Here is a 17,780-nt window from a genome sequence, read left to right as displayed (position 1 = left end):
TCATTGACATTATCGATAAAACTTAAGCATTCTATCAGTGGTCTATTCAAAGCAAGAAAGTTATTATATGGCCAAAAGCGTTGCCAAAATTTCATCCAAACTAATTTCATCATTGTGGTAGAAATTGTTTAGGAAAATAGTTAACTCCCTTTTTTACTATATCATATGTCTGTTTTAATCATTTTGTATACTTAGACTATAACGCTTTACAAAAAATCATTTGCATTCTATGGAAATGAATGTAAAAATCAGAGTGATTCTAAAACTATGATCATGTGATAAGCATTTCTTATGCACATAAAAGCACATGGTGATGACCAATATTGTAAGATAATTCGAAAACTTGGTCAGTGATTGGAAAAGCATATGACTGCTCTTTCTACAGAGAAATGTTCACACCGTGAGGTTTTGTTGAGCCAAAGGATGCAACATTTTGAAGAAGGGTTTCTTCATTATTTTTCACGTAAACAGGAAACACAGCAGAACAGTTAAGACGACAGAGGGCTCTGAAACCACATCTCAAGTTGAGCATGACCAATGCCTTCATCCAGAAAATTAAGACTATATTTATGAAAAGAATCCTCCACCCACCCACCCCCAAAAAAAACCAATGCGAAGAAGCTTCATATATTTCTTTCTACCATTAACAAGACTTGATAAAACCTCATAAGAAGCTATATTATTTTGTGCACCCTTTCTTGTGCTTTTTTGTCAAAATGGATCAAATAATGTGATCTCTAATATACAGTTTCTTCTAATAACAAGTAATTTGAGGTAAAGAAGAAAATGGTAACCTTTTGAGCTATTGGCCTAAGACTAACATATTGAAAGTGCTTCTTAAGAAACTGAGTGAACAACCAATGTGTGTTACAAATCATAGTTTACCTTAAAGTCAGGTAAGTATAACTGGAATATAACCACTAGGGGTTCTTCTTCACACATTACAATTCTTCATGGAATTCTTCTTCACATTGTATTGTTCTTTATTCCAGTAAAGGCATTGTCATCCATGTATTAAAACTTTGTTTGTATTTGGCATTTGTTAAAGATTGTTTAACGTTGTTTTACCTTGTGTCCAGTCCATTTCTTTTCTTAACTCAGTCAAAGTCAAATAATTGAGATTTTTCTCCATGATACCTTTTCTAATTGGACTGTTAGTTATTCTGGTGATCCTAACCAATTACTCTTAAGGGAAATCAGTGCGCATGAAAATACCACATAACATGTAAGACCAAGATTGATTGTGAATCAGTCTTCATTGTCATTACTTCTGGAGTTATAAGAAACTTTTTTTTGAAATATGACTAAATTTGTCTACAAATACTTCAGTACAAAGTGAAAATATTAAGATAATTGAAAAAATAAAACTGTGATGAAAAAAGTAGGCTGATGAAATTCTAATTCTCAGTTGTCAAGGTATGGGGTTGATAGTTAAATGAATAACATATATGTGGTATTTTCATCTTCATCTGATTTCCTCAAACAGTATTATGTAGGTCCACTTTATAACGAAAGAATTGGCAGGATAAATTATGAAATGGTGCTGAATTTCTAAAACGTTTTAAGGTAAGAAATAAAAAACACTGAGCATGACATATGATACAAAATTAACATAATCTTTATTTAAATCAAAAGTACAAAATACAGTGTGCACACTTGCATTTGGACAGTAACCTTCTCTTGGACTAGTGAAATTATAACAGATTTTCCTCCCTCAAGATGTCTTGCTGTTTAACTCTCAGGTTTCTTACTTAACAGGAAATGTAAGATTTACCCACGTGACTAGTCATTCTCATTCATTGTAGGAGAGGCCATAACTTTTTGGTATCATATGTCCTACAAGCAAATTATACTGTTATCATCTACATTCTTGCATTACAGCAATACTTCTGTGAGCAAAGCGGGCATTAACAAGGAGAGGTAGAATAAAATTCAGTAAGCAACATGTGCATGGAAACAAAATATTTGATCTATGATTTTAATACTTTGTGTTATGAAGTTAACTGTAATTGACCTGGGAGGTATAATTTAAAATATAGTGCACCTGTTACTTTCATTAATGCTAGTGAGAGGATGTTTCTACTTTGACACTGAAATATTTGGTAGGTAGTGTATTTTTATGGAGGAGATAATAGTAACAAAGAAATTTGTGCTATGTCTGAGAGGAAACAATTTTAAATAGTATTTTTCACAAAGAATATTTATAAGAAATTTTGATTTGATCAAACTGAAATATTCATGAGTGGGTGAAATTATCAATCATAAATAAAATTCACATATAGTATTGTTGCGTCAGCGAGTCACATGACTACTGTGACGCAACGTTTCTAGAACTATCATGTACTTTGGCGAATGCTCTAGTATTTGCTAGATAGGGTAGGCTGGTATATAAAAGAGGGGAATGTAATGTTAGATAGTGAGTAATTGAACTGCAGTCACAGGGTATTGTTGAAGCTAACGTTCGTTCGTTATAGTGTTTGTTTTAGCGCGATTGTTGAAGTTGAGTGTATCGGTAAAGTTATATTCGGAAAGAATAAACCAGTTTTATTAAGTAAAGACTTGTGTCGTTAAAGTTTCGTCGGAAACGAAGTTACGGAAAGTTAATTAACAAACGGAGATGTAACAGTATCTTAGATATCATATCAAATGTAAACTGATTTACCCAGTCTTATTTGGTTGTGAGGTGTGTGAAGTTACTTGAAAAAGTCAGGCAGATTGAAAATTTTTCAATAAGGACACAGGTTAATGAGTATTTTCTGAACATTGCTTCAGTAAAAAGTGCAATAATGTATAATTGCAGATAGTAAGTGTATTGTTGATGAGGGTGGGAGAAAATAACACCACGCGGTGAAAGCTTATGTAAATCACATCAAAAGCTAGTGCAAAACGTTTAATGGAAAGAAGATCCCAAATTTTTGCATTATTTGTGTAAATGTTTCATTCGAGGTATACAACACTCTTGAACGACTTTACACGCACATGTGCAAGACCTCAAATATATATTTATTGCTATACACATATATCACCATTACACATTGTCATATACTCTAGTAACTAACAACGGACTACCCTTAGCTCCTTGTAAATTACTTTGGTTACATTCTCAGGCACTTTATGAAGCTATATCTTGGTAATTATAGTCCCACAATGTATTGCCACCTGGGAACCGTCACACTAATTTCGTTTTTCTTTTGGACATCAACATATAAATGATAACCAGCAAAAATCAATGGAAGTATGACCTTTCAACTAAAATACTCGTCTGCCAGGATTAATACTCATTTTTACTACTGTATGCCAACGTAGAATCAGATGAAACAAAACTCCTTCACTCCATGTAAAATTGACATGCTTTCCGTATATATAGCTAGTACCAGGTGATATGTTCCTTTGAGTTCTTACCACTCAGCTAGATCAAGGGAGTGATTTGATCGAAATGTAAGACGATATTTTACATCAGAAAATTTCATTCTGTGGCTCAGTTAAAAAATTCTACAACCACATGACCATCCTACCTTATGAAGTAATTCAAGCAACTATCATCAGATATCTTCCTTAGTGAAACTCTATTATATAGTTTGGAAAGAATGATGCTAAACCCGTTTGGTCGTGTTAATATTATGGTTAACAAACCATTCTAACTGTGTACAATGTATACTGTGAACATCACTTGATAATTTGGAAAACAAGGATCACTACTGCCTTTCAATCTGTGATCTTGCAAACAGTGACAGCCTTAGCTCTTGATAAACATTTATTGCCACTCATATCATTTGGGAGACCCAACATCAATGGCTCAGTTGAATGTCATAGCTTTATTTGCCTTTAAGTCAAGTATTTAACTTGTACAGTAAGTACTTTCAGCTCTTTCCTCCTCCTTGGGTAAATCAGCATGATTTGAGACATCCTCCAACTAATTAGTCTCAACTTCAGACTTCTGATCAAGAAAATGCACAAAAGGTTCTTTTATAATGCACGGACACAGCTCAATGATGTACTCCATGTGCTTTTGTGTGCCACAGGTACACTGTAACTTGTATGTCAATAGATCAACCTACTAAAGTATAATGTATGAACCTGTCAAACCAGATCTAAACTGCTTCTGTGCTGTTGATACATACCATATCCAGGCTCAAGCTTACTACTTGTCTTTACCATCTTGTCATACAGTAAATATAATTTCTCAGCCAAACATGGGCATGTTTAACAAACAGACTTTAGCCTATGTTCAGTTGTTCTGCATAAAATACTCGTTTTTATCATACCTAACACATTACACAATAGGGAGAATAACTGACTGTTGAAAATAGCTTCCTGATCCATGTGTATTTCTTTCTGTGCTCCATCAAAACATCAGCTATAGGCTGTGCCAATGTATAAGCTAAGCTTTGATCAACTTTGTGAAACAGGCAACAGTAGCAAGTATATACCCAGGCTTCTTCCCCTCCTGCATCCAGTTCAAAGTTATTACCTTATATCTTGATGCTACAACAACTGTCTCAGTAAGGTGAAGATATCTCTAACACCCTAGTGATGCCTAAACATTTTGTCTCAAACATATCCACAAGGATATCTTCCAATCTACAAAAACCATTACAGGTTATGTTTTACCATGCACACAATGCAGATCACACACTTAAGTTGCCTCACTTTCAGTGGTACTTCTTCTCTGAGCTATGAACTCAGTCCAAAGAATTTCTTAGGTGCTTGATGGAACCCAGGGTTAGTACAGGGCTAGCTCCGAATCATGTATTGGATTACCTGTTCCTGAGAACAGCCTTTCCAAGCAATTACTTATCTAATACATTTCAGAAAGTGGTCTAGGTCTTGTTTTGTCAAATCTTTGAATATGGGAAGCCAGTGGTTTTGGTCAAAGCCTCTCCCTTACAGATTCTTGGTCAACATTTGGCTGAAAGTCGCCGACATGGCGGATATGGTGCAGTAGGTGTACTGAGGGACTCTGACCCTTGAAGAAGTAATTAATCCCTGGTCTAGGGTGGCAGAGCATTAAGTTGCCCCTGCAGCTCATTTATCAGATCTGCATGACTCCAGATATTTTCACAATCCACAAATGCCTTACCAGGATATTTTCTTGCTCTGAGAGACTTTCAAATGCTAATTGGTGCCCACTATCTCATCTGCTATGTATGCAGCTCTGACTGATGGACTACATCCACAAATGGCACTTTCAGTTCTTCTTGGGTGGTCTCGAGTGGCCTGAATCACAGCTGTGGGTTATTTTACTGTAGCTAGTGATGGTCTGGAAGTCCTCTGCAGACTTCCCTATAGAGCCTCAGACTTACCAAGTACCATACCACCTCAGTGGTCCTCAGTTGATCATGCTTCCTTTGCACAGAGATAGATTATCAGGACCAACACTCGATCTACCATTCTAAATGCATCAGACAATGGGCGATCTTCCTTAGTATGTGGCTGCATCATAAAAGTCCAATATTCAGGAGAGGACTTCTTCTAGATTTGACAACCATCTCTGTTCAGCAACTAATTCTTACTTTCGGACTTGAGTACTTTTACTTCCAAAAATTGAGAGGTAATACTGAATTCTGCTAAAACTAACTGAATATATGACACAAAATAAATGAGCTGAAAAGAAAGTGTGATACATAATAAAAATAGTCTATATTAATATCACATACATAGTATGTGTATTTGCATTGGACAGTGCAAATTTGCCTTTACTGTTGTTGTGAATTGATTAGGATGGCTCTACTCTATCAAGTCTTATTTCCAAATTGATCGATTCACTCAAAATGGTGTTTCATACTGTGTAAATCTCACATTTCTTAGCTGAATATGTAACATCAGGTTTGCCCGCGGCATCTATCCCTACCCACAAAAGTTGTAACCTCGATATATCACCCGTCCTACCATTAGAGGACACTGCTTTCAACCTTTGTTTACAAGATGTAGCTTCATAGCTATATTTTACATGGGCACCCCGGTGTTATCTTCAAATGAATTTAAAGATTTTTGCTCGTATGTTATGTGAAAACTGAAAACTGCATATATCTAGAACAAACGATTTTTTTAAAAAATTACATTAGAATAAGAAGGTATAAAAGGCGTGATATTTCTGGATGTCAAGAGAATGACAAAAAAAAAAAGACTGCTAGAACGACAAAACTTAAGAACCTTCATGGTCACACGTCTTAAGTGAAAACTACACATATCAGAATAACTCATAAATTTCGAATAATAGTAGATTAAAACAAGAAGATAGAAAACGCATACTATACTAAATATATCGTTAGTTTTAAATTTTTATTCAGCATTTTTCGATTGCCTAATGTCCTGCTTGACAAACTTTTTTGATATTCTATAATACTCTAAGTCTAGGGTATTAACCACATCGTTTATTCATAAACAAATAATTACAGTTTACTTTAAAAAGTTTTAAGATTAACCAGTTATATTAACATTATTAATTTATGGACTTACAACGCCCACTGTGTAGCTTTGCGGTAACAAAAACAACAACATCTTTTCTTTATTTATTTCTTTACTCTGTTTCTCTCTCTCTTCTTTTTTTTTATCGATCAGGAAGAATGATATGTAGAATCTCTGATAAATTATATGTCACCACCAGAGGGCTTAATATAAATTAGAATCCATTTTGATGTGGTGTTTGTGGTAAGATTATTCAAATATATTTGTTTTTCACAAAATAATATGCAATAGACTTACATTGGTATTCTGGAAATGTTTTTCTGAGCAACTGAACGCAAAAATTAGGTCTCTAAAAATCAATTTAGAAACAAAATGTAATTCAGTAAAAATCACTTTGATTTATGTTTTGTGACGTAGCAATATGTCATTTATATTATAACGAATGATTTATTTTATTTATAATTTAAACTTAAGTATAAATTACACTTAAGAGTAATAAGGTAAAGTTAGGGTATGTGTTTCAATTATTTTCAGAGTTTGTTTTTATTGTTACAATTGTACTATGCGATTTTAACTGAAGTAACATCTAACGTTAGTTACTACACAACGCTATGGAATTGGAAATTAGGTTTTTCGATCGAATCAACAGTCGATTTAGTTCAAATTCAAATTTCAGCTGAGTAGTTTAACTAGGACAGTTTTAATTTAAACCTGAAATGTTGAGTTTTCTGTATCACTGTGTAATCTAGCGCTTACTAAGTACTGAGAAATTATTATAGTTATGAAAAATTACTTAAATTTTAAACTTTTTTTTTTTTTTTTTTAAGTCTTAGCTAAAAGTAAAATGACAGCGATGTTTTGATTGGATTGAGTTGAGTGTATCAAATCTTAATATTATACACTACAGTGCTAACAGTAAATAAGTAATACTCTAGAAGTTGTATGTAGAGTAACCACTTGACTGATTCCAAGAGATAACAATGGCCCATTTAGCCAGTTTACTACTAGTACTAATATTAGATTATTTTCTACTACCAGTACCACCCCACTACAATTAAAAATATAAACCTCCTTTTATTAAAATATTCAACTTTGATATCTAAAATACTCATCTAATCTGCTCCTAACTGACCTAAGTAAAAGTTAAACTTCATGGCAATGTCTAGCTTTGGAGTTTTGATTTCTCAATAAAATTATTTCAATCAGAGGTTATTTTGTGGTGTGAAGACATGGTAGACCACTTAACACATTCATTTCCAAATCTTTATATATTTCATAAATATAGCAAAGATGTTTCAGTTCCTTGGTGAATTGACAAAAAGTGATACAGTTGATGGTAATATATAGGCATAAGTCTCCACACTATTATTACAGGTTGTGATAAAAGTTGCTCACCTGTGATGTGAGAGCCATACATTTAGTGTAGTAAGTTAAGTATATTGTATGTTGATTATTTCTGTTGTTTATATCTCAATTCTATTACTTGTAATTTTTACTTTAGATAATTTTTTGTAATAGTAATATTCTTCAGTAAACTTTACATTAGAATCACTGTTCCAATGTCAACTTTGGAGAAAAACAACCTCCATTAAAAACAAAACATACTGACCAAATTTAGATATCAGCATTATTAATAAAGGTTCAAAGTTTTCAATAAATTGGACACTTTTAACTTTCATGTTATAAACTTCCAATTATCAAATATCAATGTTCCAAATAATTTGTTACAATTTTTCCTAACAGCTTATTAGGTATAATCGAATTTGTTCTACACTACAATACTTCTTGGGCAGAGCTCGTAAATTCACTCTCATTTTTCACAAATTAGGTTTCTGCTACCACATTTTGAACACCCAATTCATTCAATTTTTCAGGAAATTTGTCTGCATATTTCTTACCAATTATGGGTATAAAAGTTTGCATAATATCAAGATCTTTTCAAAACTTTTGTATCTACATCTCAATTTCTTAGAAATTGCTTAAGGTAATATTCAACCAATCTAGTATATCAGCAACTACCAGTTTTTACCTACTGTTAAGTTTAAACTCGTACTATATATAGTTGATACAAGCTATGTAACAGTTTCTTATATAGTATAACATTGTCATTAGTTAAGTTACATTAATATTCACTAACTTCTTTAATTATCATATTTACCATTGTTGTTACTTCCTTTTCTAAGTAATTATTATTATTGAACTTTTTGGAATCTTATTGTGTTTACTTTCCATTGTTTCTGAGTAATTTTATTTGTTATTTCCTGTCATTTGCTCCTTTTGTTAAGTGATACTGACAGAGGCTAGTTGAAGTCAAATTAATGGTGGTAGATGCAACTCATAGTATGTTTAGTATATTACTTTTCTTTTTATTAATTTTAACATACCATTTGACTGCAGCTAAACAGTAACATAGTAATTTATCTCCAGTGTCAAGCACCTCTAAACACCATCAGAGCTGTAAGGTCAAAATTTGATTACACTACTTTATTATAAACATGTATCAGTAGAATGGAAATTAAAATGTAGTTAATAAACCAAATTTTAATATTACATAAGTTTAATTTCTTAACTGCAAAAGGATAGATTCAAATATATTCTCAATCTTCACTTCTCTTTATCACATGACACATGTCTGCTCCAAATTGCCCAACTTAGATATTCTTTTCACCCATATTTCAGCTTCTAAGTGTTAATAAAAATTATAAACTAATAATGTAGATATTGCTGGAACATAAGCTAATTTTGTAGCAATCAGTCAATTTGATTCACAGAGATATAAATTAGAAAGTCAAACCACATGCTGTCTTTCAAAAAATGTTAGTAATTCTTTCTGAAATTTGCTAATACATTATTTGTAACCAGAAGAAAGAGATCTTAATTTACTTAAACAGCTTTTGAATTATTCTGCCTAAATGTTCAAAGTTGCCTTCATTCAGTTCACCTTGATCAAGTAAGGGAAATATTTTAATGCACTTAAACCTTGGATAGAAAGCCAGTTAAATTGTAATAGTTATAGGACATTCTATTATTTGTGCATCTTTATATTTTGTGTTAAGTAATAACAATAATCTTACCAAAAATTAGGATAAACTTTTATCAAGACTTTGACTGCAAAAATATACAAGACCTACACGTAAGTACTAAACTGCTTATTTTTTCCTATATATATTTATTTATTGTTATAAAGATAACTGAAATGTAAAAAATCAGAAACTTATCAGGGTAGATAAGATAAGCAAAGTATGAGTTTGAGTAGCACATATATTACATAATTCAATACTTTGTTCTGTCATAACTTGAGCTATTCATTCACTGGACATTTATAGCTTTGTTATGCATGCTTAATAGTTAGAAATTATTTTAAGAGCAATAAAATTATATAAAACAGATGTAAACTGTTACAAGCATGAGTCTGTTTAGGATAAATAATTGTAATTTTTAGTTACAACCTGCTTTTGTTCTAGAAAGAAAAAGGGGTAATTTAGATTTATTTCATTTTGTGGTGGTTACAAGGTCAGTCAAATGGACCAAGCCCATATAGTGTTAGGGCAGAGAAAGTAACAGATAAAATATAAAGTTGTACTGAAAAAAATTTGCATTAATTTTGGAAGTTCTAAAGGCTTAGCAAATGAAATCTTATAACTTTAAAATGAAAAATATATTTAATCTTAACATTAAAATCAACCTGCACTTAGATTATGAATATACTTACTCTTAATACATTAAAGGATTAACAGCTACTAATTTGGTCAGTTTCACTTGGTGGTTTTTAACAAATTTCAACTAAAAGTCTTCTTCCATATATCTGTTAACAGAAACCTAAATACATTCAATCTCACATTTTACACATGAAGTCACTTTACCCCCTCATTTTTTTTATAGTATTCTTTCCATATTGAATAACCTATAACTCTATATTTCAAAGAAATTGCTCATCAAAATCTTCTACATTTAACCAAGTTTCAATTATTTCCATTATCCCAAAATCTTCTTTTCAACTAGTGTTCTAAAGTCATCTGTTTTATTTCTTATATTCTAGCATTATGGTTGTAACATTTTAGCCTACCCTTAAAACTACTGCTGTAACAAAATAAGATTGGTGAAGGCCAGGATAAGCTAAATACATACAAAATAAGATGTAGAGAAAAGTGTAATATAGAAACAAAAATGTATTTAGCTTATCCTGGCCTTCACCACTGTGTGATCCTAGTTTAGAGCTGCTTTTACAGTTGGGTTAGTAGCCGTTACAAGCTAGCCAGACCCTACTAAATGTAAACCATTAATTCCAAAAGAAGCATACCATTGAACCGGTCTCAAAACCTCAAACAGCTAATCTGCTTGTGTCTACTTATTAACCAAGTCTAGCATTCAGCTCTGGTGACCTACTTATAATTTTTTCTGTACAATTAAATCTGACCAGTATTCCTGACACAGTTAAGTTTTGTCCCCTTTTCTTTAAATGTTTTATTCATCTCCCTCTTCTTATATAGAAGTGATAGGGTTTTTTAACATAGCTATGAAGCAGCTCTCTATGTAAGTGAAGAATTGTAGTCTTGTGAAACTGAAGATGCAAAAATTGCAATTAAAGAGATTGCATCCATACAAATTACAGTTGGGGGATTCTAGGGGTAGAAAGTTTTCAGTTATTGTAGATCACCTGATTAGACAGTTGATGTCAAAGAAAAATTGTAATAGAGATTAGGTTTGTTATTAATATGGATACTGGTGCAATAATCACGGGAGACATCAATTTTATACATGTTGATTGGGATTGTATGGTGTCAAGTAATAAGGAAGAGAAGCTTCTTGAAGTGATACAAAACAATCAGGGAGCCAACTAGAGGAGGATGCAATGCTAGATTAAATTTAGTGTTAATCACTAATAAAGATATGGCAACAAGAGTTGAGGGGGGGATATTTAGGGAAGGGTGTTTATTACATAATTAGGTTTGAGGTTTATATACATATTGAGAGTAAAAAAATTAAATTCCAAATGTTTAAGAATCAATTTTGAGGCCATAAGACATGCTTTATCATGTGGAGTAATGAGTTAAAGTGTTGTGAGACAGATTTGGGACATTTTGAAAGATGAATTACTAAAAAGAGGGGAAAAGATTATTTTTCTTACATGGAATTAATTACTACTGTTAGCAGTAGTAGAGACAAGTTTTAAAATGGAATTGATTATTTACTGAAAATTAAACGGTTGGCATGCATGGAGAGCCTTGAAAGATCAAGTGGTCCCTTATTGGTCTTTTGTTTTGTTAGGAAAAGATCAAACCTAATTGGCTAACTATGGACATGGAGGAAAGAATCATGAATAAATGCCAGAGTTTAAGAAATTTAAATTAACATACAGGATGAAAGATTTACAGAACTATAGGAACATTAGGGATTTGGTTAAAGAAATTCAGGAAATCAAGAGGGGTTTATGAGAACGAGTTGGCTGATAGTATTAAAACTAAGAACATGGGTTTATAACTTGCGTGTTAAATTGATGCAGATAGCAAGTTGTTTATGGTATAGTATGAGAAAGACATGCTTTTTTTTAGTGTTTTTCAATATTTCAGATCTTGATCATTCTTTGGGAAGTATTGGAATTATCTGATTCTTGTAAATATTATTATTAATCCCTTTCTCATTGGTAAGTCAATAGACAGTGGGCTAGGAAATTCACTAACCAACTATCATCTTGACAATTGTTTATAAAAATTGTCAACCATTTGAATGACAATGATAGCTGAAATTTATCAATATCTGTATCTTGTTCTTTATCTTTTTTACATATTTTTAAACATGTTCACTAGGTGGCAACTTAATTGTGTGGTGTTTTAGGAAGAAATTTACCTGGACTTTCTGATGTTTCAACCTCAATCAATGTGATTTACTATTTTCTTAGTTGTCTGAGAGCATTCACAAGTATGTCTATTGAAGTGTTTGTTTATGGTATTTCTTGCTGTGTTTGTTAGAAGGCTTTTGTAGATTGGTATTATTTGGTTTTATAGAAATTGACATACATGGTTATTTATTACCACAAAAATGTTTGTCTTGAGAATGGCTTGAAAAGTCACAACTTAATTCCTTTCAAGTTAACAAATTAACTTCTTCATACCAACAAAAATCCACTTAACAAGTAAACTTCTGTCCTGACCTCTTAATAGCCCTACCCTTCCAATATTTGAACCAGTAGAGTAATTGTCTGTCTCATCATAATATAAGAAAAGAATGCTTGAATATTTTAGGATAACTAAAACACTGAAATGGATTATATCAAATTAAGCCCCTTTACCTAACTTCGGGAGACTCTACAGTAATATAATTAACAAGTATGTATGTGTATAATACTCACCTGTACTCACCTAATGTATTATTTTAAAAAATGTTCTATAAATCTATTTCATTGCATTTATTAATATAATTTAATGGTAAAAATACATCATTATTTACATCATTTATAAATAAAGATTTTCTAGGATAAGGATTAATAACAATATTTATTTTATTTATAACATTGGTTATTTATTTTTATTATTTTATTTGAATTAACTTTACTATCATACAAAAGAACTGACAAACCAGCAGGTTTGTCTTATAATGTTATAACAGTTCAAGGCCTTGTACAATGTGATTTCAGTACTGTATGCATCATGCAATCGAGCATTCAAACCATGTTCACAGTGGTTAATATCAAATCTTTCTAAATCACACAAAGTGTTTAAGGCAAAAACCTTGGAAGTAATATCTGTTACTTTTTTCATCATTAATTGCCAGGTTTGGCTAATCAAATAAAACTAATATAATATGTCTTATTGTGTTGAAATGAAACCTTTTTCATCCTTTCCTGTAAAATTGGGCTTTTGGACATATACGGTTTTGATGTGACAGTAACAATATATTTTTGTGTGTCTGTTTTATTTAACTTTCTTTTTAAATATTATTGACAGCATTTTAGAACAGTTTAATGGCAGGAACAGTGTTTGGTATTTTGATTTCAGAGGTTTATTGAATCCTTGAATAGATAAAAGCTTTAGATAAATAAAGTTTAACACCAATTCTTTATTAGATTGTTTAACATTATTCAACATTTTGCATGTAGTTTTGAGCTTTGCAAACTTGTAGTTTTTTTTGTTTTTTTTTCCAAGATGATACCTCATCTCCACAAATAGAAGAGCTTGTATCTGCCTGTGAGATTTGCATGCCACTAGCCTTGAGATAACTTTCATCTAAAAATTACATTTAATATGAACTGGACAAATGCATGATGATATCATCATGTGATGATAGCCCTCCTACAATAGGAGGGTGACACAACTTCCTTGTGCAGTGACTCCCCCTAAGCACTTCATTTGAAAAAACTTCATTTCTTTTCTTCAGCATTATCTAGAACAGATTTTTTGGCATTGGGCCAAGGGTAACAGAAAGTGCTCAACCTGTTTATCCTGGCTCTACCAGTGTCCACTGTTGACATGGGGTGTTCCAAAGACCTATAGAGGTATCCTCGTGATATAAAAAATTATTCAATTGACTAATCCAGACTGTACCCTTCCATGGACTGTCATGGAAAAAGCTGGCCACAGGAAAGTGACTGTCCACTTCTTGACTTGCACTTGCGTGCTTTTAAAAACAGGGTTTCGTGGGTTACCCATTGCACTGTCTCTAGTAAAAGACCTTTCTGGCAGGCATTTGATGGGAATTCAAGTACTTCTTCAGGTCTTCACAACAAGAATTCTCCCACTCTTCTTCAAGTGGGGCATGGAAAACCCTTGCCACCTACCAATTCCTAATCATTAGTGTGGTGGGCCTTGGAGAGTTCCTCACTGATCGTGTAGGGTAGTGGTGGCAATGTCTGTATAGTGTGGGTCACCCCTCAAATAGCTAGTGTGCCTTCCTCCTGCAGCAGGATGGGTTTGTCACTCCTGTCTCTTTCTGTCCAGTTGGGGTGAGACACTGTACAGTCTGATTACTCCTAATCACACTACACTTCTGGGCTTGCGTGCCACTTGTGTGCGAGTACTCGGTTGATCATGTTAAAATTCCTTCTATCCCTACAACACTTAACGCTCTTTTGCCTTTCCTTCCGGATGAAAAGCATATCCTGATCAAGACAAGTCTCCAATAGGTGTGCTCCTATGGATCTCCTGTCATCATGTGTTACACTCTTCCACCATTTTAATGTGGGTTTTGTTATTCTGTGTGTGGAAGGGGATGTATTGTTTTAGAAGTTAACTTTATTTTACTTGAATATGTATTTCTGACAGATACATACCTCCACATACTTTTCCCACCCATCCTCCCTACTTCTGGCACACTTTCTTCTTGCCTCATGTAAGAATGAAGTTATTTTGAATGCAAGTTCTTGAGTGAATCACTACACAAGAAGGTTGTGTCACCCTCCTATTGGTGGAGGGATATCATCATGCACTAATGCAGTTAGCTCAAGACTGATGGCTTGCAAATCTCAGAGGCAGATATGTAAGGGAAAAAATTATTTTCTGTGGCAGGAGGTGAGTATCTATTGTAAATACATTTTCAGTTAAGGAAAATGTTAATTTTCATTATTCTCCTGTTTTTAAATTTAATTCATCTTGCTTCTAACATAATTCTATTTCTATCACAATAAATTTCAAGATGATACATTTACACATAAAAACCCAACAGCATGAAATCTGAGATTTGCTAATGTTAGAAATCTCAAATTGATCCTGAAGGCTTGGTAATAATTTATGCCATTTTTTTGTATTTATTTACAAAAAAGGTATGTTTTTTTCCATTCTCCTGAAGCATGAAAATATAAGTGATATTACCTTTGAACTACATCATTAAAGTATTAGTTCATTAATTTAAAAATATAAGGTTAAGAGTAAGAAGTGACAAAAAGGAAAGAAATGATGAAAATAAATGTAAAATAATAGAACAATAATACAAAACAAAAGAGAATATGAACAGTAAAAATGTAAATTGTGTGTGCTGGCAGCATTGTATGCATCATAAAAAGTTTGCTGAAATTGCATAAAATAAACTAAACCTCATTACAAGTTCATTTTTGCACAGCTAATTATTTTCATTGTTATTATAACATTAATTTTTTCATTGCTTAGTAAGATTTTGGCAGTCTAAGTGATAAAAAATGACAGTTTATGCATATATATATCCATACATTTCAATATAAAAAAAAATTAGCATGTGTTTTTTAGCAGATTACTATGTTTGCAATACAATACCTGCTATAATATAATGCAGTTATGGACTTGAGGCATGCCAAATATCTTATTTCTGTAGGTTGTATTGACTTTTCTGATTTGCAGCTTGTGTGTGAATCAGAATTCTCTCTTCCCCTCTTGTTTGTAATAAGAATTAAGTTCTTGTATGTGAATGGTTTAGATTAGATGCATTATTTGTATTAACTTGAATGTTGTTAGTTATTTTGTTATAAAATTAAAATGTGTTAATATTATTTATTAAAACTTTCTACTAGGGAACATTTGTATATAGAGACTGAATGCTTGTCATAAGCACCAATGATTATATATATGTATTTTGGTGTATAATAAATATTGAGTTCTAAATATCTTCATTCTTAAGTTTTGGATCTAAGTCTTCAGAGCTAACCCTTTATTGTAACCTCTCTGATATTTTAGTTGTATAGTCATCAGGTAAGTGGTTACAGTGTGTGTATGTGTATGTGTGAAAATAGTTTGATATTTGAAAGTCATCCAAAAAAATATATAAAGACATATCTATGGGGGTTAATCAATATTTTTGCTAATGTATTTTAGCATGTGTCTGTGTGTATATCTCTCAGCAAAGCTTGATATTTGAAAATCTTCCCAAATAAAAAATACATTTCATAACTGAAAATATATATGAACAGTTCCATTTGTAGGTTAATCAATATTTTTGCTAATGTATTTGATCAAAAACAGATCATGATACTGTAAATAGTCATATTTAATAATTGAAACATATGTAGTGAGAGTTCAAGGAAGTATACAAGTGTGAGTTTTTTGGTAGAATTATGGGACAGTGTATAAAGTTCAATCATTTCAATGGAGACGGCATTATTTGTTGTTTGAAAACTGGGTACCGATGATTTTTGCTCTTATATACCTAGGAATAAATTTTAGTAAAATTGAAGAATTAGTGAGTTTTAATGAAAAGTAAATGCTAAATTTTTTAATTAATAAGGTTTTCATGTGAAATAAAAAATTTAATTATTATAACAGGCATGGCATGTAATTGAACTTCTGTTAAATGGAAAAAGGACAATCATCTGTTGCATATAAAATGGTAAGTCAGGCCATGTTTTATTTTATATTGTATAGCAAACTCCTATTATGTTAGTACCTTTAATAGAAATTCTCTTAACAATTACAATGAATGCTTATACAGTGCCTTTGCAGAATTTGTGTATTTAAGACTACTTAAGATCCTTTGTTCATCTGTTGGACACTTGGGTTCATTGGATCCTTGAAATTTGGGCTTTTAATCCAGTTTTGTCCACTTTTCCATTTTTATTTCCTCTTCCATCTGATACAGTTTGAATTAAAATTTTAGATTAGTAAGTTTTCGACCATTTACAGAAAAGGGCCTTCAGAACAGTGAGTCATGCTTCTACAGGTTTTTACTCTTTGTAGTGCAAAAAAATTCAGGAGATTGGAGATTGGTAATAGATATTTCCCATGTTATTCATTACATGGACATTTCTTGTTACAAGTTCGAAAACCTGAGGCTTTACAAAAATTCCTTTGTCTTGATCTTGGGATGGTGGAGATAGATATCAGTGATGCTTATCTACACATTTTGATTCATTTTTTTATTACAGTCTCTATGCTTTTACCATCAGGTAGTGGTTTATCAATCATGGTCTCTCCTCCCTCTTTAGAAGGGCTTCAAGCTGTTACATAAAAGTCTTTACTATTTTCTATACACTATTTTGATTGTTACATGGATGGTGGGTTTATTCTAGCTTCTTTGTCACTTCTGTCATTGACACATTCAATTTTCCAGAATTATTACCTCGTTAGCTTCTTCTCTGGGATAGATTATCCACAAGTCTCAAACCTCAGCTTTTACTAACTGATGATTTTATGAATCTAGGTTCCTGAGAAAACATTTTAAGGAACTCTTCGCCCATCTACATTGGCTTTAACATCTCTGTAGTCTTTGTGAGCCTACTTCTACTTTCTACTCTGTTTTCTAAGGATGGCCTCTCCATTCTGGAGAGAATATAATCTATGAATGAAATGATTATCATTGGTTTTAATGACATAAAACACCTTCAATGAGACCTTACCTCTCAATGGCATTTGTCTTCAGGCCCATTATGTCAGAGAATTCTTCTTTCTCTCCTACTGTTCTCGATTTCCTTCAGT

The 17,780-nt window shown here is 32.3% G+C and overlaps 1 protein-coding gene across 1 annotated transcript in view; it reads left to right on the top strand.

Annotated features, from left to right (window-relative positions):
• Window positions 1-6,567: 6,567 nt before the first annotated feature.
• The window catches only part of LOC106467812 (NEDD4 family-interacting protein 2-like), a 31,715-nt gene continuing 20,502 nt past the window's right edge, over window positions 6,568-17,780 (top strand). The window contains exons 1-2 of the mRNA XM_013928193.2: window positions 6,568-6,651; window positions 16,632-16,695. Coding sequence (XP_013783647.2) covers window positions 16,660-16,695 — 36 coding nt within the window. The 5' untranslated portion in view covers window positions 6,568-6,651; window positions 16,632-16,659. The remainder of the gene's footprint in view (window positions 6,652-16,631; window positions 16,696-17,780) is intronic.

The sequence above is a fragment of the Limulus polyphemus genome, unplaced genomic scaffold (genome assembly GCF_000517525.1).
Source record: "Limulus polyphemus unplaced genomic scaffold, Limulus_polyphemus-2.1.2 Scaffold83, whole genome shotgun sequence".
In the NCBI taxonomy this organism is placed as follows: Eukaryota; Metazoa; Arthropoda; class Merostomata; order Xiphosura; family Limulidae; genus Limulus; species Limulus polyphemus.
This window is presented reverse-complemented; position numbering and strand designations above follow the sequence as displayed.